At 36.2% G+C, this 26,773-nt stretch overlaps 1 protein-coding gene across 3 annotated transcripts in view; it reads right to left on the reverse strand.

Moving 5' to 3' along the window:
• Positions 1–26,773, reverse strand: part of CSMD3 (CUB and Sushi multiple domains 3) — a 1,478,779-nt gene that overhangs the window by 330,484 nt on the left and 1,121,522 nt on the right. For all 3 annotated transcript variants that reach the window (XM_086335396.1, XM_086335395.1, XM_086335397.1), the window contains 3 exons: positions 22,539–22,730; positions 11,396–11,534; positions 8,582–8,769 (listed from right to left, as the gene is read on the reverse strand). In XM_086335396.1, the coding sequence (XP_086191522.1) occupies positions 8,582–8,769; positions 11,396–11,534; positions 22,539–22,730 (519 nt within the window). The remainder of the gene's footprint in view (positions 1–8,581; positions 8,770–11,395; positions 11,535–22,538; positions 22,731–26,773) is intronic.

The following is a 26,773-nucleotide window of genomic DNA, read 5'->3' on the forward strand; positions in this document are numbered from 1 at the left end:
TTATCTTCCTTTACTCTTATTGGTAGTGATAATTTATGCCATCATTTGCAATTCACTTTAACAATCTGATTCTCAATTTCATCATTTGAAAATAGGTATAGTAATACCTACCCGATAATGCTGTTAGTTAACATTTTGTTGCATTTAGAAGTGTTTTTGCTAATGGGAAAGAAAGAGATACTGTATTGAAAGAACTAATAACTGTACTTGGAGTAAAGTACATAATAGGTAATTAACATTGTCCTTTTAAAAAATGCATCAGTGGCCTTTTTCCTGTGGTGGCATAAATTGTAGCTTTTCAGAAATAATGGGACACAGAAATTGACCAAGATGGGAAATAGGAAGGGCAATACATTTAGTTTAAGATATGGTGAGTAGATTTTATCTCAAGTGCTAAATGACATGGATTTAATAATGACTACATGGATATTAGGAGAGAAAGGATTGTGAAGTCAAGTCCAGTTTCCATTTGAAAGAATGCTGTAACAAATTAGTATCATCTGCGCTTCACTTTCACTTTTCACTTTCATGCATTGGAGAAGGAAATGGCAACCCACTCCAGTGTTCTTGCCTGGAGAATCCCACGGACGGGGGAGCCTGGTGGGCTGCCATCTACGGGCTCACACAGAGTCGGACACGACTGAAGAGACTTAGCAGCAGCAGCAGGAGTCCTGAGTATTGTAGTATTTGTGGCATTCTTCCTTTATCTGTTATCCTATGGATCTCTGGAAATGCTTTGTTAAATACAAACTCACAATAGAACCTAGCTTTACTGACTTGCTTACAGTTCTCTATCTCTTTTTAACTGAGTCTTGTTTATAAAGCTATCACCTTGCAGATATTCCTAAAAAGCCAAGTTCTCATTTGTAAAATACAGGACATGAATGTGTCTCTAAGTTTCCTTAGATTTCAGTATGTTATTATTCTAATCATATCTTGATTTAAAATATAAAACACCTCTTTAAGCAACTCAAAATCAGCTAAGTAATTATCAAACAATTACTATGTATGTAGGCATTATTCTAATAAGTTCATAGTGGTAAATAGAGTTCTTGCTCTAAAGAAGTTTGTTTTTCTGGTGTATGTGTAGCGATTGAGTGGGGCTTCCCACGTAGCTTAGCTGGTAAAGAATCCACCAGAATTCAGGAGACCCTGGTTCTATTCCTGGGTCAGGAAGTTTCCCTGGAGAAGGGATAGGTTACCCACTCTAGTATTCTTAGGCTTCCCTGGTGACACAGATGGTAAAAAATCTGCCTGCAATGGGTTCGATCACACGGTTCAATCCCTGGGTTGGGAAGATCCTCTGGAGAAGGGCATGGCAAGCTACTCCAGTATTCTTCCTGAAAAATCCCATGGACAGAGGAGACTGCTGGGCTACAGTCCATGGGGATGCAAAGAGTCAGACATGACTGAGCGACTAAGCACAGCACAGGGATTGAGGGGCATAAATGGGAGTGTGCATAGTATATAAATAAGGAAATAAATGAACAATAAAATATCAAGTAATTATATGACTTTGATAAAAGGAGAAATTTGTGCCAGTACAAGAGAAAAAGCAAAAGGAATAGAAAGCTCAAAATAAGATTAAAAATATGTATATATGTACCCAAAAATGGGTTCCTATAACATAGCAAAAAAAAAAAAAAAATCACCATTTTAAAAAAAAAAAAGAAAAATTAACTAATTAAAAAAATTATAATAGATTTCCCCAACTATTTTAATAATTGCTAGACCAAGTAGTTTTTTTAAATGGCAAAGGACATACATATTCAATAAAGATATATAGAGAACTTAATTTAATGAGTATATATATTAAAAAAAAAACTGCACCCATAAACTAACCATATAGAGGTCATAAAACAAATCTTTAGACACACCAAGAACTGGAATCATACACATTTGACCACAGTACTAATAAGCTTGAAATTCATAATTAAGTATAGACTGAAATTTATTGTAAGACTTGTAAGCACTTGTAAATAGCTCTTAAGTAGAGAAAAAATCAAAAGGCAGTACAACTAGAACAAATTAAAATTGTAAAATAATAAAACTCTACGTATCCCAACATTTGCAAAGCAGCTACAGTGGTGCTTTGAGGAAAATACACAGCCCTCAGAAGCTCATAATGGAAGAGGAGAAAAATATGAAAATTAATATGTTATTTGCTTTTTAATTATAAAAATAAAAGCCAATCTAGAGAAAATGGGGAATAAGTAAATTATGTGAAAGTAATATTAACAAAAATACCAGGCAATTCCAATAAAAAAAATACAGCAACAGAAAATGCAAGAGAGCACTGTGAACATTTTTATGTCTATACATTTGAAAACTTGCATGAAGATAATTAGTTCTCAGGAAAAGGTTTTCAGTTTTCATAAGTCTCTCCCAAGTATACACATTATTAAACTTGTTTGATTTTCTCTTGTTAATCTGTCTCATACCAATTTAATTCTTAGATCAGCTAGAAGAATCTATAAGAACAGAGGAAAATTTTTTTCTCCCTGAAATGTACAAACTTCCGGTTATAAGATAAGTATGCTCTGCTGCTGCTACTGCTGCTGCTAAGTCACTTCAGTCGTGTTCGACTCTGTGAGACCCCATAGACGGCAGCCCACCAGGCTCCCCCGTCCCTGGGATTCTCCAGGCATGAACACTGGAGTGGGTTGCCATTTCCTTCTCCAATGCAGGAAAGTGAAAAGTGAAAGTGAAGTCGCTCAGTCATGTCCGACTCTTAGCGACCCCATGGACTGCAGCCTACCAGGCTCCTCCGTCCATGGGATTTTCCAGGCAAGTATGCTCTAGGGATGTAATATACAGCATGGTGACAATACTTAAGAATATATGTATTCTATATTTGAAAGTTGCTAAGGGAATATATCTTAACAAGTTCTCATTACAAGAAAAAAATAATTGTAACTATATGCAGTGGTGATGATGCTATATAGACAATATAGTAATCATTTTGAAATACATACGTTTATTAAATCATTATGTCATACAAACACCTAAATTTAGTATAATGTTTTTATCACTTATAACTCAGAAAATGTGGAGGTTCTGAAATGCTTTCTGTGCTGTTGAGAATATAAATTGGTATAGCCTCTTCTGGGAGTAATTAGGGGATATGTAGTTAGATTCAAGAGGTTTATATCCTTTGATCTAGTATTACCACTCTTAGATATACAGATATTTTAGAATCTAATAGATATATTCAACAAAGTATTCAAAAGGATGGATATATCATCATGATTCCTAACAGAAAACTTAACCTAAGTATCTATCAGAAAAATTTACAAATTACTTGTGATAGTCATATGATAGAATATCATAAAGAAATTAATGAACTAAGTCCACATGTCTCTTATCATTGGTATATCTCAGAAATAATGTAGAGGGAAAAACAATTTTCATAAGAATGTATACATGATGAAAATATGTTTTATGAAAATAGAATGAAGGAAATGTACATGATGGAAAATATAAATATATGTACAAGCATACATACATGAAAAAGATAAGCATTGAATTAATAATTAGGAGGATACGGTCATAAAGGGAATAGGAGTGTCTGAAAATAATCTTGACTACTCACGATTTGTGCAGATAGCCAGTTAGTTGGGTTCTTGTGTATGGCATGGGGAGACTCTTCCAGTGGGAGAGTTTGGCACATTGCTCAAGCTCAATTCTCTAGAATATCAATGTTTCCTAACCCATAGTCACAAGGTGTAAGCTTGCCCATGATCCTCTGGTTTGGAGCAGCTAACATTTTCATACAACCCTAATAAATAGCTGGTCATCCTAAATTCTTACTGAAAGTGAAAGCATTAATCACTTCAGTCACGAGTGACCCTATAAACTATAGCTCACTAGGCTCATCTATCCACCGAATTCTCCAGGCAAGAATACTGGAGTGGGTAGCTAGCCATTCCCTTCTCCAGGAGATCTTCTCCAAAGGATCTTCTCAACCCAGGGCTTAAACCCAGGTCTCCCTCATTGCTCCTCGCATGGTAAAGAATCTGAAATTCTTCTGAGCCACCAGAGAATCACCTACTGTTTGGTACCAAATAGCTCATATATTCTTCCACTGACAAGGCCATTTTCTTACTTTGCTCTGTAAGATGAGAGACTCACAGACCAAAATTTACCACCTCAAAATATGCCTCTTTGGCATACATATTGATTTTGGGTGATTATTTTTAAGAAACAGAAACATAGTCTTTTTACCTCCCACTTAGCTACCGAAGAATTTAGCTAAAGGGCATGTACCTAAAATAGAATACACTTCTGACCAAAGATGGGCCCTTATGGCAGAAAGCAAAGAAGAGAGGCTCTTAATGAAAGTGAAAGAGGAGAGTGAAAAAGCTGGCATCAAACTCAACCAAAAAACTTAAGATCGTGGCATCCAGTCCCATCACTTCATGGCAAATAGATAGAGAAACAATGGAAACAGTAAGAAACTTTGTGTTTTTTTTGGCTCCAAAATCACTGCACATGGTGACTGCAGCCATGAAATTAAAAGACACTTGCTACTCAAATCAAAAGTTATGACCAGCCTAGACAGCACGTTAAAAATCAGAAACATTACTTTGCCAACTAAGGTCCATCTAGTCAAAGCTATGGCTTTTCCAGTAGTCATGTATGGATATAAGAGCTGGACCATAAACAAAGCTGAGCACCAAAGAACTGATGTTTTGAACTGTGGTGTTGGAGAAGACTCTTGAGAGTCCCCACAATTGCAAGGAGATCAAACCAGTCAATCCTAAAGGAAATTAGTCCTGAATATTCATTGGAAGGACTGATGCTGAAGCTGAAACTCCAAAACTTTGGCCACCTGATGCAAAGAACTGACTCCTTGGAAAAGACCCTGATGCTGGGAAAGATTGAAGGCAGGAGGAGAAGGGGATGACAGAGGATGAGATGATTGGATGGCATCACCTACTTGATGGACATGAGTCTGAGTAAGCTCTGGGAGTTGGTGATGGACAGGAAGCCTGGCATAGTCCATGGCTGTAGTCCATGAAGTCACAAATTTTTGGACACGACTGAGTGACTGAACTGACTGACTGATGACCAAAGATATCTGCAATGACTATAGGCTAGGTTGCAGCGGTGGAAACTCAGCAGGGGCTAGAGAGCAGAATCCACTCTTTATCTCCTTGTCTCTGCACAGCCCAGCAAACATTTATTTATCAAACATTTACTTTTCCATCAATGTGGATTGCCTTTTTCTCCTTTGAAGTCCCAAACCACTACTCCCAACATTTTCTTTTGTCTCTAGCTGAAAATGTATTTAAGGCAGGGTTTCAGCTTGACTTCTTTTGATAGCCCTTAAAAGAAACAACAACAACAACAAAAAACACACACCTCTCTTCCCAGTGCAAATTCAGAAGTTTCAATTGAATATTTCTTAAAACAAGAATAACAAGATTTGAAGCAAATATAACACCATGTTAAAAGTCTGTCAAATTGGATAGAAATACTTTGAAGTTTGTTTTACTATTCTGTATAACTTTTACCTACTTAAAATATTCTATAGTGGGGAAAAAAATAAAATTAAAGCAGTAAGTAATAAATTCAAAGTATGCATTTACATAACACAAATAACGCCTTTATCAATATCCTTTGTAGAATCAATTTTTGAAAAATAAAATTTAACTTTACACAACTAAGATCTAATTTGTCCTTATACGCATTGAATAGAAAACTTATATTTATAAATATCCATATATGTACATGCTAAGTCCCTTCAGTCATGTCTGACTCTTTGCAACCTGATGGACCTTAGCCAACCAGGCTTCTTTCTTCATGGGATTCTCCATGCAAGAATACTAGAGTGGGTTGCTGTGCCCTTCCTGACCCTGGGATCAAACCCGACTCTCTTACATCTCCTGCATTTGCAGGGGGTTTCTTTACCACTAGTGCCGCCTGGGAAGGCCCAAGAAATATCCGTATATATCTTAATATTAATTCATTTAAATACAGACAGAAATGTTCTAAAATATTATATTCATTACCATGTCATATTCAGTTTAGTTCAGTCACTCAGTCGTGTCTGACTCTGCGACCCCATGGACTGCAGCATGCCAGGCCTCCCTGTCTATCACTAACTCCCGTAGCTTACTCAAACTCATGTCCATAGAGTCGGTGATGCCATCCAACCATTTCATCCTCTATTGTCCCCTTTTTCTCCCACCTTCAATCTTTCCCAGCATCAGGGTCTTTTCAGATGAGTCAGGTCTTTGCATCAGGTGACCAAAGAATTGGAGTTTCAGCTTCAGCATTAGTCTTTCCAATGAATATTCAGGACTGATTTCCTTTAGGATGAACTCGTTGGATCTCCTTGCAGTCCAAGGGACTCACAAGGGTCTTTTCCATCACTACAGTTCAAAATCACCAATTCTTTGCCGCTCAGCTTTCTTTAAAGTCTGACTCTCACATCCATGCATGGCTGCTGGAAAGACTGTACCTTTGACTGTATGGAACTTTGTTGGCAAAGGAATGTCTCTGATTTTTAATATGCTGTCTAGGTTGGTCATAACTTTCCCTCCAAGGAGCAAATGTCTTTTAATTTCATGGCTGCAGTCACCATCTGCAGTGATTTTGGAGCCCCCCAAATAAAGTCCGTCACGGTTTCCACTGTTTTCCCATCTATTTGCTATGAAGTGATGGGACGAGATGCCATGATCTTAGTGTTCTGAATGTTGAGTTTTAAACCAACTTTTTCACTCTCCTCTTTCACTTTCATCAAGAGGCTCTCTTGTTCTTCACTTTCTGCCATAAGGGTGGTGTCATCTGCGTATCTGAGGCTATTGATATTTCTCCCGGCAATCTTGATTCCTGCATGTGCTTTCTCCAGCCCAGAGTTTCTCATGATGTACTCTGCATATAAGTTAAACAAGCATGGTGACAATTTACAGCCTTGACGTACTCCTTTCCCGATTTGGAACCAGTTTGTTGTTCCATGTCCAATTCTAACTGTTGCTTCCTGACCTGCATACAGATTTCTCAAGAGGCAGGTCAGGTGGTCTGGTAGTCCCATGTCTTTCAGAATTTTTCACAGTTTATTGTGATCCACACAGACAAAGGCTTAGGCATAGTCGACAAAACAGAAGTAGATGTTTTTTCTGGAACTCTTTTGCTTTTTCAATGATCCAACACATGTTGGCACTTTGATCTGTTGTTCCTCTGCTTTTTCTAAATCCACTTCAAACATCTGGAAGTTCACAGTTCATGCACTGTTGAAGCCTGGCTTGGAGAATTTTGAGCATTACTTTACTAGCATGTGACATGAGTACAATTGTGCAGTAGTTTGAGCATTCTTTCTCATTGCCTTTCTTTGGGATTGGAATGAAAGTGACCTTTTCCAGTCCAGTGTCCAGTGCTGAGTTTTCCAAATTTGCTTGCATACTGAGTGCAGTACTTTCACAGCATCATCTTTTAAGATTGGAAATAGCTCAGCTGGAATTCCATCACCTCTACTAGCTTTGTTCGTAGAGATGCTTCCTAAGGTCCACTTGACTTCACATTCCAGGATGTCTGGCTCTAAGTGAGTGATCACAGCATTGTCATTATCTGGGTCATGAAGATATTTTTTTTTTTAATAGTTCTTCTGTGTATTCTTGCCACCTCTTCTTAATATTTTCTACTTCTGTTAGGTCCATACCATTTCTGTCCTGTATTGTGCCCATCTTTGCATGAAATTTTCCCTTGGTATCTCTAATTTTCTTGAAGTGATCTCTAGTCTTTCCCATTCTATTGTTTTCCTCTATTTCTTTGCATTGATCACTGAGGAAGAATTTCTTATCTCTCCTTGTTATTCTTTGGAACTCTGTATTCAAATGGGCATATGCCCATTATATAATATAAGATATCTTATCTTATGTTATCTTGATTTGAAAGATATCTTTCCTTTTCTCCTTTCACAGCTATTTGTAAGGCCTCATCAGACAACCATTTTGGTTTTTTGCATTTCTTTTTCTTAGGGATGGTCTTGATCCCTGTCTCCTGTACAATGTCATTAACTTAGGTCCATAGTTCTTCAGGCACTCTGTCTATCAGATCCAATCTCTTGAATATGTTTCTCACTTCCACTGTATAATCGTAAGGGATTTGATTTAGAGCATATTATATTCACCCTATTCTTAATGTTGACCTATTTAAATATTTTCAGATATTTTCTGAGTCATAATTGTCAAAATATTTTGTGAATCATATACTTTTGAATATTTTTATCTGTGAGAGTAGTCTCTGAATATTTGATATTCAAGTGAAACTTCAGCTTCCAAAAATGACTTTGTTTTTTAAGAAATATTTTGTGGTCTCAGCCAACTTCTGCAGTATCCTAATGGCTTATTTGTTTGTGTGATACATTTCCTTTGGTAGTAATTAGGAAATGCTAATTTCCTTCTCGCTCATAGGAAAAGTCTACAGTGAGTGCTCTTTTGTGAGATGAATTGCAGGTAGTATGCTTTAAGAACTGCACATATAACTAACCGCTGACAATGGCCAATATGACATTATTCTCTTACATAAAATATTCACAATTTAAATCATGATGCTAAAATCAAATGTTCACATTTACCTTTATACTCTAAATGAAATCCAGTGTAACTAACAGATCCATCACTCCGAAAAGCCAAATGCATGTTATTTGAGCTGCTTTCTATCCTCTCCGGTAATTTGCTGTCTTGAAAACTTCCAATCAAGGGACTATTACTGTCTGGCCCATCATATATATAGAGGAAATCATAGTTTGGTTCTATGCTAAAACTAAAAGAAAAGAAAAAAGAAAGGAAGGAAGGAAGAAAAAAGTGGAATGGTTATTACAAAGGTTTTAATCATAATAGTCCCATAAATTATATATTAATTCAATCATTATATTTAAAAATAACAGATTCTGTCAAAATAAGTCAATTTAAAAATTCCTCTGGCAACAGCACACTGAATATGCATATAAAATCAGCACTGGAAAAAGAAAGAAGACATCTTGATATTTTCAAGTATTTCTAAGTTGGCATTAGGTCTACAGGGAATACAAATGACTGTAAGGCTAACAATTTTTAAGCTGATAATTGATACAGGATTTGCAGTCAGAGTTTAGGTTCAAGATGCTTGTGTCCTTGTTAGCTACATATCCTTAAGTTACTTTATATCAGTAAAATGTGTAAGACAGTAACTGTATTTTAAAATTTTTCACCAGATATTTTGCATCGCTTTTTGTTTTGTCCATGTATCTATTTGCCTTGAACTTCAAAATTTAAGAGCATTCTTGTTTTAAAACTGAACTCTACATACCAGATTCAAACAAAATTTGGAAAGATAAAATCTGCATTTAAATTACTCAAAGCGTTACGTATTGTACTAGGTATTCTTTTCCTTGAAAGTAAATATATTTTCTTCTTTTAGAACTTAATGTAGGCAAATTGAGCCAATACACTCTTCACCAAAAGTAAACAGTGTGCAAATAAAGATATTTTAGCACATAAACTATTCAAATCAATGTTTAAATGTTTCAAACTTGCATAATAAACTTGCCTTAACAACCTTCAAAGTATGAGAATCGTCCTATAATGATTATAGAACCCACATACTTAGAAAACTGAAGCCATAAATATAATGATCATTTTCCTAAAAACCTGGGAAGATAGTACACTCTATCTTTTACAAATAGTTTCATAAATATTAACTTGTTTTTTGTCAATAATCCTGTAGTATAAGGAAGAGACTATCATTTCCATTTTCCCAATGAGATCGTTATATGTCAGTAGTCTCTCTTAGGTCACATAATCAGTGATACACAGTAAATCAACTTCTGCGCACACACTTCATGTAATACAACCTTCTACAATTCAGTTATTAACTAAAACAATTTTAAAGTAAATTAAACCTTGTATCATGCATCCTGACATTTTTAATGTTTGTACTGCCATTTCCTCTACTGTAAAAATGAGAATAACAGTATTTACTTCAGAAAATTGTCTTATAACTGGGTCTTGGCATATAACCAACATTGCCATCAAGTGTTGCTTTGTTGTTACCATTATCAATGTACTACTACAAATTATAGAAGTAAAAATTCCATATATTTATACTTTTGAAATTTTTCATGAATTTGATTTATCTTTTTTCTAGAGTTTTTTTTTTTTTTTAATCTAGGTTTCATATATTGGTTTCCTTTGTGTCTCAGCTGGTAAAGAATCTGCCAGAATTGCGGAAGACCTGGGTTTGATTCCTGGGTTGGGAAGATCCCCTGGAGAAGGGAAACACTACTCACGTGAATATTCTGGCCTGGAGAATTCCACGGACCATATAGTCCATGGGGCCGCAAAGAGTCAGACATGACTGAGTGACTTTCACTTTCATGTATTAGAAAAAATGTTCAGCTTAAAAATTTACATAAAAACCAAGCAGCTGTGATATGCTAGCAGAAGGAAGAGCTGTGTTACAAGAGCCAGCAGACTTTAGTCTTGGACACTAAGATCAGGAACATTTCTAGGTAGAAACTCTTTAAGTTGCTGATACCTAACATTCCCATTGAAATCTTAAGGAAAAGAATTAGGCCTGGTTTTGTGATACAGCTGTTACTTCATGTGAGGAATCAGAGGCTCAAATAATATTATTATAAAATCATATATTATGATATTACTCATTCAGATAGTAACTTACCCAAGGTAACACAAATGATAGCAACAGAGCTGGGGCTTAAACTCAGTAATTTCTTTTCCACACAAGAAGCTGCATCCTCCACTGTCAGTACTAACAGTACTAACTAACTAAAAGCTAACTTTTCAACTGATACTGCTAAACAACGAATGTAAATTTTGAACACCTCATGTAAAGTTCCATCAGAAGACAAATTCTGCTGAGAAATTACATGAAGATTACCCATCAAATTCTTGACAGTTGACTTAATGACACCACCAGAAAGAATGGTACATGGTACATATATATCTTCCCAAGCCCAATAATGGTGCTGCACAGATACTTCAAAGACATTTTTGATGGTGCACATATGGGAGAAAACATTCCTCAAAATGCTGACCTTTTAATCTTTAAGTTTAGGAAACATAGAATCTTTTGAAGCAATGATGGTAAGTTCAGGGAGAGAGGAAAGGTTATGAAGAGATAATGTTTCATGAAAATCAATAAACTATTCAACCTTTAACATGTTTCCTCTATACTGGAAACTGGTGAGTGATGCACACTCATTAGCCTGCAGAACTACATTGGAATCTATGCTGTTATATTTAAATTGTTTATTGCAAAATATTAGTACTGAAATTGGTTAAAAAAAAAAAAAGTAAAATGTCATGTAAAAATAAATATTTCCTAGTGCAAATGCTAATGCAAAATAAACAAAACAATTTTTAAGCTGTGGAAAGGGATAGGAACCCACCTGATAAATGCCAAGGAGATAACATAGTCTGCATTGACGGTGATGGTCCAGTCACAGTCCCTACTATGGGGATATGGATGAGGGAAGTTTGGCGAAAGAATAAATCCTGAAGATCCTGTTAAATTGCCTCCACAGGGTGCTTTAATTTAAAACAAACAAACAAAATCCCTTAAGTGATTAATAAAATTATCTATCAGTATTTAGAAAACACATATCTAAAAAAGTTTAGAGGTTTTTGTACAAACTCAATTTTTTATAGTACTGGATGCTTAAATACTGCATGATTTTTCAAGAAAGACCATTAAAATACTAAATACATGCATAGAGAGAATTTAGCTCCTTTATTGGATTTAAAAGACAAGAAAAAGTTACATTTATACTTCTCTCCCTTGCTATTACTATTTTGATTCTTATAAAAGAAACACATTAAGAAGAGTAAAAATGATTTCCTCATAATTACTAAGAAAAACTCTGAAGGTTACCCAGAAAAAAAGATAGAAACAAAGCAAAGCAAAATCTCTAGTAATATGTGGGATAATAGAATATGAAGTATTTGGTTCATTTTCAAATGTTCCCTGATACCTTTATTTATGGAAGAAGAGGCTTTGATAATAGTTAACATGTGAAAATGGATAACTGAGAACGAATATAACTTTATAATAAAACACTCCTAAACTGAATGTTAGGACTTCCCTGGTAGCTTAGCTGGTAAAGAATCTGCCTGCAATGCAGGAGACCTGGGTTTGATCCCTGGGTCGGGAAGATCCACTGAGTGAGGGCATAACAACCCATTCCAGTATCCTTGCCTAGAGGGCCTGGATGGAGAGAGGAGCCTGACGGGCTAGAGTCCAGGGGATCACAAAGAGACACGTCTGAGTGACTAAGCACAGCACAGAACAAACTGAATGTTAGGACATTCTTAAATTCTAGTTTCCTGACTTGTTAACGAAAATGGACAGTTACCACAGTTATTATAATGGCCTGACAAAGGTTTCTGTAACACTTCAGTGGAGAGGTCCAAAAAACTGTCAGAGAAATTCAGAGAATAGATTCTTTAAGGGATTATTGTTAGTGCCTGTTAAACACAACTTGATAAGAAAATAATATTTAAAGTTGGCAGCTTAGGAAACTTAGAGCAATTGAGGTATGGAGGGTCCTGGTGGTGGAGTGAGACAGTGTGGAGGTAAAAAAACACGTGAGCACCTGAGAGAGTGACTGAGATGGAGACTGGGGTTCTTGTGGTGCCATATGATGTCTCGTGCACATATATCATCATTCTCGTATCTCAGCTTTGAAGTAACAGTTTTTCACAGGTAAATTTTATCATTGAGTTATAAGTTATACTGGATTCTTTTGACAGCACAAAACTGGTTTTCAAAGGAGAATTTTGATTCTGGCAACATTTCAGATTTTTGTTCTTTGCCTGAGCCCAGATATGTAATATTATTAGAATTTGGTAATCTTTATCATCTAAAATCACTGCAGATGGTGATTGAAGCCATGAAATTAAAAGACGCTTACTCTTTGGAAAGAAAGTTATGACCAACCTAGATAGCATATTCAAAAGCAGAGACATTACTTTGCCAACGAAGGTTCATCTAGTCAAGGCTATGGTTTTTCCAGTGGTCATGTATGGATGTGAGAGTTGGACTGTGAAGAAGGCTGAGCGCCGAAGAATTGATGCTTTTGAATTGTGGTGTTGGAGAAGACTCTTGAGAGTCCCTTGGACTGCAAGGAGATCCAACCAGTCCATCCTAAAGGAGATCAGCCCTGGGTATTCTTTGGATGGACTGGTGCTAAAGCTGAAACTCCAGTACTTTGGCCACCTCATGAGAAGAGTTGATTCATTGGAAAAGACTCTGATGCTGGGAGGGATTGGGGGCAGGAGGAGAAGGGGACGACAGAGGATGACATGGCTGGATGGCATCACTGACTCGATGGACATGAGTTTGGGTGAACTCCAGAAGTTGGTGATGGACAGGGAGGCCTGGCGTGCTGCAATTCATGGGGTCACAGAGTTGGACATGACTGAGCAACTGAACCGAACTGAATTGAAGCATCTAAATAATGGGTGCCTGCTATTTCACTTCCCTATGACCTTCTGCAACCTTGCCCTCAGTGTCACTGTAACAACAGATGACCTACTCTGCCTAGAATATTTATTTGCTTAGCCTTAATTTATTTACCCTATCACCTGTATGTTTTTGTGATATCATATCAAATGATTAAACAGACTATCTCAGCTTTCTCTAGATCTCCCTCTTCAAACTTTAATGCTCCCTGAGTATTTTTCTCTACCATCAGAGGGTAATGAGTCCCTCCTGTTAATCCAGGATAACACCCTACATTTGGTCATACAGTTTCTCTTTTTGAGAATTATGTTCGTTCATCTCCTTTATTCTCTGGCTTCTTCCTTCTTGTCCACAGGTACTCAAATCTCTTTCATCCTAAAAATAAAACAAAGCTCCCTCTAACCTATTTCCTTTCACTTTTTTTTTTTTCAGTTGAAAATGTTGAATTTTACCTAACGGTTAAGAAATTCCTTTATCCTTCTGTGTTTGGTTATATGGGTTCACAGTGAATATCCTCTCCTTACCATCTAACTATATAAGGTTCACTTATCTTAGATAAAACCTCCTAAATAAGACCCCTCAGTTTTCTGTGACAAAACCAGGCAAAGACCTTGTAAACTCCCTTTCTTTGACTCAAATGATTAGTTGAATTGCTTGTACTCACAGATCAATCATAATAAACTGCATACAACCAAACTTTGCTCAATTTTCTCTCCTTTCTCTAGGTTCTTGGACTCTGGTTCTCCCTCAGCCTTGAGCCGGCACACAACCTAAGGACAGGCTGGACCCAGAGAACAACATTCTGGGCCACCCTTTCAACTCACTTCCCACACCTTGCTCTTTTTTCACCTTGTGTACTCGTTTCTATAAGAGCAAAATCCCTTTTTCCTAATTTCTCAGATGCTTGAAGATGTTACTTTCACATGTTTTCCTATCACAGTAGTCTGTTCCTGCCCCCATCCTGTAATAACCCTTTTTAGCTTGCAAATGATCACCACAATGAATTGAGTAAACATCTGTCTTATCATAGAGATAAAAAATTAAAGAAAAAAATAAAATTCTTGTGATTAGAACTCTTAAGATTTACTCTAACAATTGTTACATATTCATATAAGATACAGTTGTGTTTCATATCATATTATATATTATATCACTAGGACTTATTAACTGGATAGCTAAATATCCTGTGTTTTTAACCATCTTCATACAAGTAGCTTTCCCCAACTCCCTGACTCTGGTAACCACAAATCTGATCACTTTTTCTACGACTTTGATTGTTTTTGAATTACAATAGACCTACAACACTCTGTTAGTTCTTGGTGTATTACTTAGTGATTTGTTATTGCTATATATTACAATGGTAAAGTTCTATAATAATTCATTTTAATAAAATTATCTCCTTAATTATTTTGAATTTATTTATTTTTATTTTACAACTAAGCCTTCTGAAAAAGAGTCTAATCTCATTCTCTTTCATCACATATGTACTATATGTACCTATAGGCAGACTAACATAATTAGCAAAGAATGTCACATTGGAAAAAAAAAATATGGTTTCTTATTTTTCAAAGAAAAGCAACAAAGTATTTATCCTGAGAAAACTTATGTCAGGCATAGAATTTTTTCATTTTAAATTATAGAGAGACAATAATCTTTTAATTCCTTAGGGATTCTCGATGTCTTTATTTGTTCCTCCCCACTTCTCATTCTCTCTCCAGCCATTGCTATTTCTCTTAGCCCCCTTGCCTCTGACACAAACCCTTCTTAGCTCATCCTCAGATGACTTTGGTACTGACAATAAAGATGCAATTTCTGTCTTTATCTTTCTCTTCGTATCTGTAATCATCCTTAACTGTTGACTTTCACCTTAAACTCACTCTCCTTTTGGAATTTCTTTTTTTTTTTTTTGTGATGTCTTTGTACAGACCTCAGTTTTATTGGCAAGCACCTCTTTCACTTCATCTTATAATTTTGGTAATTTTCCTGAATTACTTCCATAATCATCTCTAATTTACACTCTATTACATTCTTCCCATTCAGTTCAGTCAGTTCAGTCGCTCAGTCGTGTCTGACTTTTTGTGAGCCCATGAATCGCAGCACGCCAGGCCTCCCTGTCCATCACCAACTCACGGAGTTTACTCAGACTCTTATCTATCGAGTTGGTGATGCCATCCAGCCATCTCATCCTCTGTCGTCCCCTTCTCCTCCTGCCCCCAATCCCTCCCAGCATCAGAGTCTTTTCCAATGAGTCAACACTTTGCATGAGGTGGCCAAAGTATTGGAGTTTCAGCTTTAGCATCTTCCTTCCAATGAACGCCCAGGACTGATCTCCTTAAGGATGGACTGGTTGGATCTCCTTGCAGTCCAAGGGACTCTCAAGAGTCTTCTCCAACACCACAGTTCAAAAGCATCAATTCTTTGGTGCTCAGCTTTCTTCACAGTCCAACTCTCACATCCATACATGACCACTGGAAAAACCATAGCCTAGACTAGATGGACCTTTGTTGGCAAAGTAATGTCTCTGCTTTTTAATATGCTGTCTAGATTGGTCATAACTTTCCTTCCAAGGAGTAAGAGTCTTTTAATTCCATATCCAAACTGTTACTTTATCTTCCACTTATATACTGATAACTCCTTTTTCCTATCATCTCCAGCAGATTTCCCTGATTAATTCTAAACCATATCTCCAAGCTTACTGATTTATCTCTCTACCTGATAGCCTATGGGTACATCAAACACAGAATATCCAATATACCCAAACCTTAACTCAAATCTCTCCTATATTCCTAGGTTGTTTGATTGTCACTATTATCCATCCACATATATTCCCAAGGTAGGAGCCCAAGATTCTTCCTTTTCTTCACTGCCCCTTTGACTCCAGTCTATCAGTAAGCACTACCAAGACACCATTTCATAGTTCTTCATAGATATTTCACTCTATCTTTTCTTCTCTAATACCACATTTTTAGATCTGACTCTTAAATGCCTCCAGAATTATTGCTTTTTTTTTTTGGTTTGTTTTTCATGCCTCTAGTATAATCTAGCATAGTCGGACATGACCAAGTGATTGAGGACACATACAGTGTAATCTATTTCCTCCAATACATCTTCCAAGTAAATCCCTTCAGTTGTATCTGAGTCTTTGTGACCCTACGGGCCATAGCCTGCCAGGATCCTCTGTCCATGGGGTTTTCCAGGCAAGAATACTGGAGTGGGTTTCCATGCCCTCTTCCAGGGTATCTTCTCCACCAAGGGACTGAACCTGCGTGTCCTGCACTGCAGGTGGATTCTTTACTGCTGAGCCACTGGGGAAGCCCTATCAGATTATACCCAGCATAAAATTCTGCTGTTACTTCACACTGCCTAAAAGATAATGCCCTGACTCCAGTACAGCTTTCATGTCTTAACCCTTGCAACCTTTCCATTTGCATCAACCACCAATCTATACACATAATTTATACTCAAATAATTATTTAGTTGTTCCTTGTATTAACAAGGATGCTTTTATGCATCCTATTTGGAGAAGGCAATGGAACCCCACTCCAGTACTCTTGCCTGGAAAATCCCGTGGACAGAGGAGCCTGGTGGGCTGCGGTCCACTGGGTCGCTAAGAGTCAGACATGACTGAGTGACTTCCCTTTCACTTTTCACTTTCATGCATTGGAGAAGGAAATGGCAACCCACTCCAGTGTTCTTGCCTGGAGAATCCCAGGGACGGGGGAGCCTGGTGGGCTGCCATCTATGGGGTCGCACAGAGTCGGACACTACTGAAGCAACTTAGCAGCAGCAGCAGCATGCATCCTATTTGTTTTTCCTGAAGTGTCTGTTTCCCTTCTACATCTGTGTGCCTCTTTATTATGTCTCAAGATTCATCACTACCTCTAGGGAGTTTCCAGTAGTAAAGAATTCGCCTGCCAATACAGGAGACTCAAAAGACATGGGTTCCATCCCTGGGTTGAGAAGATGCCTTGGAGAAGGAAATGGCAATCTACTCCAGTATTCTTGCCTGGAAAATCCCATGAACAGAGGCGCCTGGCCACTACAGTCTGTGGGGTCACAAAGAGTCAGAAATGACAGAGTGACTGAGCACACACCAGGGGGTTTTCCTAGAAATTTTCAGCCAGGGCTTTATGGCAGCTCTCTCTAGAACAACCTGGTATTCATAGCAATGTTTGCCTATCTCTATCACTTTCCTTACTATATATTATTTAAATATTCCTTTCAGGTGTTTGCATTCATCTTTAACCATAACCTAAAAAATGTCTTATATGTTATTTTCTATGTGAGATTTAGCATATACTACACATTCTATAAATGTTGCTGAATTGTTACTGGCTCCTTGCATTCCTTGTGAAGATTAATTATGACTAGATTGAATGACAACCTAATTTGTAGCTACATGCTTTGATAAAAATACTGGCATATTTTGTCTTTGGAACTTTTGAAATCAAATGTGAATTTGGAAAGTATTAGAAAAATATGTCTAATAGCAAATGCATATATGTATGAATTAAGGCAAGAATATTTTTGTGTTTTCTTTCACATTCTAAGGAAGTGGTGTTATTTGTAATTTGGGGGGACTGTGGTAGCAATTTTACTGGTTTGTTTCAGTTTTATTTTTCACAGGAAATAGTGATCTTTTATCATTAGCAATTTTATGCACATGCCACATCTACATTTACATTTATAGTATATATTCTTTATCACCTAGGATATAGGAAAATCCATTATACATATTTTAAGTAACTTACTGAATATATTTTGTGATTATACTACTCTTTGAGCATAAAGTCTTTTAAAATTCTTTTAATTCAATTATTTAAATTACTTATTGAGGTTTTCCTGATAAATTTCATTGCTGCAGTAGATTCTGAAAATCTGTAAAACCTTTGAGACAAGCAGAGACATTATCTGACATTTGTATAAATCCCAAACAAATCAACAATAAAGAAAATTATCTTTGCTTTAAATATATAAAACTTTAAATAACATTTGGAAAATACATTTTTATTTTTATATACCTAATCATAAAGCACCAAAAATAAGATTCTCTTTAAATCAAATACATTAATGAATTAAAATTTTATTTAGGTTCCATGGAATTCTGACATTAATGAATTGTTCTGAGTGTAGTTTCTATGAGACAGTTAAATGGAAAATTATTTATAATGGTTTTACAATATTATTATTTTTTCTCCCCAATTCAGTTTTACTTGTGTCTACTCTCTTTCTCAGCAGTCCACCCACACTAATGGTTTTGCTATTTACCTTCATGTTGAGTGCTGTTACTTTCTATCTGGCAATGCCAAAGTAATCTTCACACTGTCAATTTTGTTGGAATGAATTCTATTAACTCTTTTAAAGATGACTGTCCTTCTGTTTGGTATTTGCTATAAGGCTGACTACTTCTACATACAAGCAAAATGCTTTATGCCCCCATGGCCTGACACATAGACTTATGAAGTTTCTAAAAAGTTGAGGGTTTAATCTTTGGCATAGTATTTCCAATCATGGACTCCTTTCTTATCAGTTTCAGAGATCAAGCTCTCTGCAGGCTCAGCAATTTTTCAGACTTTTTTTTTAGGTTATTTTCTTCTGAGAAGCTCTAATGCATATCCTCTCCTCAAGTGATCTTTCCCTATATATATAAAAAAAAAATAATACACAGCACCAAAATCCTTATAAAAAATTCCCCAAACCTGCTCCATTTAAGTAAAATTTAGTGTTCAACATGTTTTTCCTAAAATTATTACCTGCTGACTAAAGTCTTGTCTACAAATGGAATTTTATAACAGCCTATTTAGACTCTGATGCTGGGAGGGATTGGGGGCAGGAGGAAAAGGGTATGACAGAGGATGAGATGGTTGGATGGCATCACTGACTCGATGGACGTGAGTTTGAGTGAACTCCAGGAGTTGATGATGGACAGGGAGGCCTGGCATGCTGCGATTCATGGGGTCACAAAGAGTCTGACACGACTGAGTGACTGAACTGAATTGAACTGAACTGATTTAGTCTTTTATGCTTCATATTTTTGTGTTTCTAGAATTTCAGTGTAAAGCTGTTCAATATTTCAGAATTCTCAACATAACATTTGATATACTATAGCCTTTCTAATAATTATAATAAAAAAACCCACGAAAAGATGCTCAACATCACTCATTATCAGAGAAATGCAAATCAAAACCACTATGAGGTACCATTTCACACCAGTCAGAATGGCTGCGATCCAAAAGTCTACAAATAATAAATGATGGAGAGGGTGTGGAGAAAAGGGAACCCTCTTACACTGTTGGTGGGGATGCAAACTAGTACAGCCACTATGGAGAACAGTGTGGAGATTCCTTAAAAAACTGGAAATAGAACTGCCTTATGATCCAGCAATCCCACTGCTGGGCATACACACTGAGGAAACCAGAAGGGAAAGAGACACGTGTACCCCAATGTTCATCGCAGCACTGTTTATAATAGCCAGGACATGGAAGCAACCTAGATGTCCATCAGCAGATGAACGGATAAGAAAGCTATGGTACATATACACAATGGAGTATTACTCAGCCATTAAAAAGAATACATTTGAATCAGTTCTAATGAGGTGGATGAAACTGGAGCCTATTATACAGAGTGAAGCAAGCCAGAAGGAAAAACACCAATACAGTATACTAACGCATATATATGGAATTTAGAAAGATGGTAACAATAACCCTGTGTACGAGACAGCAAAAGAGACACTGATGTATAAAACAGTCTTATGGACTCTATGGGAGAGGGAGAGGGTGGGAAGATTTGGGAGAATGGCATTGAAACATGTAAAATATCATGTATGAAACGAGTCGCCAGTCCAGGTTCGATGCACGATACTGGATGCTTGGGGCTAGTGCACTGGGACGACCCAGAAGGATGGTATGGGGAGGGAGGAGGAAGGAGGGTTCAGGATGGGGAACACATGTATACCTGTGGCAGATTCATTTTGATATTTGGCAAAACTAATACAATTATGTAAAGTTTAAAAATTAAATAAATTGAAAAAAAAATCACAATAAATCAAGAAATTCCAAGTAAGTTTCTGAAGTTCTGTCATTTTCTCTTTACACAGATGCCCTTTACAAGATGCTCAGTCAGATTCCAATTAATTGGAATGTGGTATTTTTGTTTAATTGGCATTTTCTAGATAATCTGTGCAGTACACAAATAAATGAACATTTCACTGTTTCAGTCTTTCCTTTGAAAGCATTTTTTCCTTGTATTTTTTGTCTGCATTTATAAGTGAAGTTATAATAAAATGCAAAGTAATAGATATTTGATTATTTAGAATCTTTCAGTGATACATGCATAGTGAGCAACATAGGTATAAATGGAAATAATAAATTGTAAAGGGAAATATGGCTAAATCTGAAGTGGCTCAAGGTATGCACTTATTCTGTGCATTTTTTTCAGCCTCTTTAATAAGCTTTGTCCTTATCATCTGCCCCATTTTCTACAGAAGTCTAGAAATACCTAGAAGTCAAACCCTGGCTGGTTTGAGTCTTTAGATATGTTTCATTTTCCATATTGAGTGCTTTTTGTTAATTCCAGACTATAAAATGCAAAATATGTGATATGAAAATCCAGACTGTTTAGTTTTCACTTTACTAGGAGTAGGTTCACAAAAACAGAGAACTCTTCTATATTATTTTAATGCTAAATCCTCCATGTCTATAACAATATGTAGGACACACTTATGAATTTGAGTTTCCATCTCATGCATAAGAAATATAAAATGAATAAAATAAATCTGAATAATTGAGTGCTTAAGTACTAAACACTCATTCCCTATTATCATGTGACTCTGTGAAATAATTAGTGAAAATGTATTTATGAGTTAGATATAAGTGAACAAAAATAAGTCTTTCTTTCCTGAATGTGCTAAATTTGCATTCTAGAAGAAATACAATGAACAAGAAATGGAGTCTTCTCTCTACTTGCTTACAGTGTACCAAAGGAAAGGATTTGCATATAAATAAAGTTTTGAGTAGACAATACAAATTTCAGTCAAAATGTATTACATATTCTAGATGACACCAATTTAAAAGCACTTGAACCACAGGTTTGAGACTGAATTAGTTGAATGTAAGAACCTTAATGATGAGATCTTTTTTTGTTAAGATTACACAGCATATTTTCTCACTATTTTCATTCTAAAGGTGGTATAAAGTTTTTCTCACACTTGGTAAAGAAATAATGTGTGTCTTGATTTTCAAGAGTTTAACCTGAAGATTCAAGAACAGGGCATGGAAACAAAAGACAGAGAGTTGGAAGTATGAACCAAGTGGTTGCAAATCCTTAGATCATTAAAATAAAAACTGATCTGGAATACATGGATTGAAGGAAAAATCATAGCCCTAAAACTCAAATTTAAATTCTGATACAACTTTCTTTCTTAGAAGAAATAGCCATTAGAGAGGCAAGATAAATATGACCCATTTCAAATACAGTGTCTGAATCTGTTCTTTAAATTTTAAAAGTGTTGGATAACTACATTTGTTTGGCAGATAATATATACTTTGGCAGCCTCATACTCTGGCCACTTGATGCAAAGAGTCTACTCATTGGAAAAGACTCTGATTCTGGAAAGATTGAGGGCAGGAGGAGAAGAGGGTGACATAGGATGAGATGGTTGAATGGCATCAATGACTCAATGGACATGAGTTTGAGCAAACTCCAGGAGATAGTGAAAAACAGGGAAGCCTGGTGTACTGTAGTCCATGGGGTCACACAGAGTTGGACACAACTTAGTGACTGAACAACAGTAAACAACAACGTAGCAGATAAGGCAAGATGAAGGTTTTTCAAGAACTTTGATTCTTAACTTTTTTAAAAGAGTGTTAAAACCACTAAGCATATAATGAAATTATAGACCCACTCTCTCCTCAGGGGAAAAATAATGATTTACAATTTTGTGCCTTTTTTGGAAGGTCATAGACCTCTGAGATCTAGAACCTATTCTAGAATAACGTTCTTAATAACACTGAAACTAGTTTTTAACCATCATTTCACAGTTGCATAAAATTTTAATTGTTCTAAATTCATACCTATACAAACTGGTGGGCTGGGCTGCCAGAAGTATCGATTTTCTACCTGAATGCAGGTTATTCTTTCCTCTCCTTGAAGTTCATATCCTGGGTCACACTGAAAAACCACAGTGTCTCCAGGTTCTCGTCCATCCCCATTTCGAGTTCCGTTCATGGGAACCCCTGGGTCACGACACGCAGTGGCAACAGAACCTATGAACAAATAGAAACAAACTTTTAGTTTTGATGCCAACCAAAATCAATTTCAAAGTTCCAGACCTCATATTTGAGATGCTTCTACATCTTTAAAAAAATAACTTAAAAATGCCTGGGTCATAATTCCCTGTGCTATACAAATATATCCTTGTTGCTTTTTAAATGAGGTATAATTCCCTGATGGCTCAGCATTTAAAGAATCCGACTGCAATGCTAGAGATGTGAGTTCAATCCTTGGGTCAGTAAGATCCTTTGGAAGAGCAAATGGCTACCTACTCCACTATTCTTGCCTGGAAAATCCATTGGACAGAAGAGCCTGGTAGGCTACAGTCCATAGGGTCACAAAGAATTGGACATGACTGAGCACACACACATATTGCATATATAATATATAAAAATTATCTATGCTGTACATCTGAAATTAATATAACATTGTAAATCAACAATCCAATTTGATATTTGAAAAAATATTGCTAATTTTTAAATACCTGCACAATAAATACTTTTAAATTGCTTTTTCATAAATAATTCATTTGTTAACTTGCTTCATGCAGTAACATGACATTTTAGTAGCTAAATAATAAATCTACTCAAAATTCATTATTTTGATGCCCCGTGAGAGACATTGTGAAGAGGATGAAAAGACAGCTGCAAACTAGAAGAATATATTTGCTTGGCCTATATACCACAAAGTACTAGTATGTAGAATATATGAAGAACTCTTAGAACTGGGGGAAAAAAAAAGAAGAAAAAATCCAACTACAAAATTGGCAAAAAACATTTCAATAAAGGGGATACCTGATGGCACATGAAAAGATGTTCAGCATCATTAACCATTAAAGAAATGCAAATTGAAACCACAATGAGATACCTATCAAGTTAGGTAAAATAAAATATATATATACATATATATGATAACACCAAATGCTGGGAAGATTCTTACAAAAAAAAAAAAAAAAGAAAATGAATTACACATACACTTTTGGTAGAAATGTAAAATGGTACAGTCACTCTGGAAAGATGAAACTTTCTTGAAAAAATAAATATATGCTTACCATGACCCAGTAACTGTACACTTGCATATTTATCCCAGTGAAACGACAACTTGTGTTCATGTAAAAATTTGAACATGGATGTTCATAGGAGTTTTCTTTGTCAGAACTAAGGACTAAGAACAAACCTAATGTCCTTCAATAGCTGAATCATTAAACTAAGTTTATACCATGGAATATTGTTCAGCAATAAAAAAAGGAATGCTGATCATAGGCTATCTTAGGTGTATCTGAAAGCAATTATGATGAGTAAAAAAATACAATAGCCTCTACTTAGGGAACATTCTTGAAGTGACAGAATTACAAAGTAGGAAAACAGATTACTAGCTACCAAACATTGTAGGGGGAGGAGATGGAAGGAGATCACTATGACTATAAAAAACTCAAAAGAGGTATCTTTGTGATGGAAATGCATTGTGGTTTGCCTCTGGTGGTGATCATCAAATCTACGTCAGATCAGATCAGATCAGTCGCTCGTCGTGTCCGACTATTTGCAACCCCATGAATCAGAGCACGCCAGGCCTCCCTGTCCATCACCATCTCATGGAGTTCACTGAGACTCACGTCCATCAAGTCAGTGATGCCATCCAGCCATCTCATCCTCTGTCGTCCCCTTCTCCTCTTGCCCTCAATCCCTCCCAGCATCAGAGTCTTTTCCAATTAGTCAACTCTTCACATGAAGTGGCCAAAGTACTGGAGTTTCAGCTTTAGCATCATTCCTTCCAAAGAAATTCCAGGGCTGATCTCCTTCAGAATGGACTGGTTGGATCTCCTTGCAGTCCCAGGGACTCTCAAGAGTCTTCTCCAACACCACAGTTCAAAAGCATCAATTTTTCGGTGCCTTCTTCACAGTCTAACTCTCACATACATACATGACCACAGGAAAAACCATAGCCTTGACTAGACGAAACTTTGTTAGCAAAGTAATGTCTTTGCTTTTGAATATGCTATCTAGGTTGGTCATAACTTTCCTTCCAAGGAGTACGCATCTTTTAATTTCATGGCTGCAGTCACCATCTGCAGTGATTTTGGAGCCCAGAAAAATAAAGTCTGACACTGTTTCCACTGTTTTCCCACCTATTTCCCATGAAATGATGGGACCGGATGCCATGATATTCGTTCTCTGAATGTTGAGCTTTAAGCCAACTTTTTCACTCTCCACTTTCACTTTCATCAAGAGGCTTTTTAGTTCCTCTTCACTTTCTGCCGTAATGGTGGTGTCATCTGCATATCTGAGGTTATTGATAGAAGTATATAAACAAAATAATCATATACCCACAAAGGAGCATAAGTAAAATTAATGAAATCTGAATAAGGTTTGTGGATTGTATCAATGTCAATTTTATGGTTGTGATATTGTGCTATGGTTATACAAGAAAATGCCATTGGAGGGAGTTGGGTAAAGGATATACAGGATCTCTATTATTTCTGACAACTGTATAGAAATCTAAAATTATCTAAATTTTAGTTTAAAAAATCATTAGAGGAGAGTGGTATGGTACTACAGGAAAACAACTGTTCTTCTATTAATATATATAATATATGGCAGATTTAATAATATAATTAACTACATCATACAGGTTAATGGAATAGGAACAGCTTAATTATTTTGAATTACTACAAAGCATATTTACTCTAAAGCATATGATAATTAAGTATCAAGACAAAGAAAGTATTAACTTTTCCATTTAAGCTGTTATTAAACCATATTCATAAATGTAGGCTTCAGTACTTGTATACATTATTTTTTAAACTGCATATTAAAGTACACAAATTGCTGGATTACAGACACATAACTAGTATTTATTCATTCATTCACTAACTTAATATATTCCAGGCATTGTGTTGGGTGCTAGGAATACAACAGGGAAATAAGCAGACACAAAACTGAACAGACTTTGAATTGTTCACACTGTGTAGTGGTGGCACCTATGAAGAGATTCTGTTGCATACATCCCTAGTAGGTTAATAACCAGGTACACAAGTAGGTAGGTATCTATAGATAGATACATACATACATAGATACATAGTTTCATCAATATACCAATCAGTCTGTTTTAATACACCAGGCATTCTTTTTGTAGCTCATTTGTTTAATACACATACATACACAACAAAGGAACCAGAGGATTTCACACAAATATTGTAAGGTTTCGACTCTCCAAGTCATTTGGGAATCAAGAGGACTATATCAATTTAAAAAATAACACTCTAATCCTGTGGTATGCATAAAAGCTGAAATTACAAAAAATGATTTCATATATATATATACACTCACACACACACATAATCACACACACATATATGTATATGCTGCTGCTAAGTCATTTCAGTCGTGTCCAACTCTGTGCGACCCCAGAGATAGCAGCCCACCAGGCTCCCCCATCCCTGGGATTCTCCAGGCAAGAACACTTGAGTGGGTTGCCATTTCCTTCTCCAATGCATGAAAGTGAAAAGTGAAAGTGAAGTTGCTCAGTCCTGCCCGACTCTTAGCAACCCCATGGACTGCAGCCTACCAGGCTCCTCTGTCCACGGGATTTTCCAGGCAAGAGTACTGGAGTGGGGTGCCATTGCCTTCTCCAATATGTATATGCACACACATATATAACATACACAAAATGAATAGAACAAATTGTTTTATATATCTTCTTGGAAAGAGTGAAAGAAAGTTATTTTTACAGTGTTACTTTTTAAAAAGGTTACAAATTGTAGACTACAAATGTCATTTTACCTATCACTTAAATTAAAACCATGTATCATTATATACATCATCAGCAATCTTACAGTTGCTTCATTGTACTGATAAACTAGCATTTCTGAGCAATAGCCAAGGTCAAGGACTTAACATGTATAATTCATTTCATTCTACTAACAACCCTATCAGTCAAGTGCCATTACTGTTCTTAAATATTTTAGAGGTGAAAAAACTAAAGTTTAGGAAGATTAAGTAACATTTTCAATATTACAGAAATCAGAGTGCAGAACCAA

This window comes from Bos grunniens, chromosome 14 (assembly GCF_055505025.1).
Source record: "Bos grunniens cultivar Pamir isolate PY7600 chromosome 14, Bosgru_T2T1.0, whole genome shotgun sequence".
Taxonomy (NCBI): domain Eukaryota; kingdom Metazoa; phylum Chordata; class Mammalia; order Artiodactyla; family Bovidae; genus Bos; species Bos grunniens.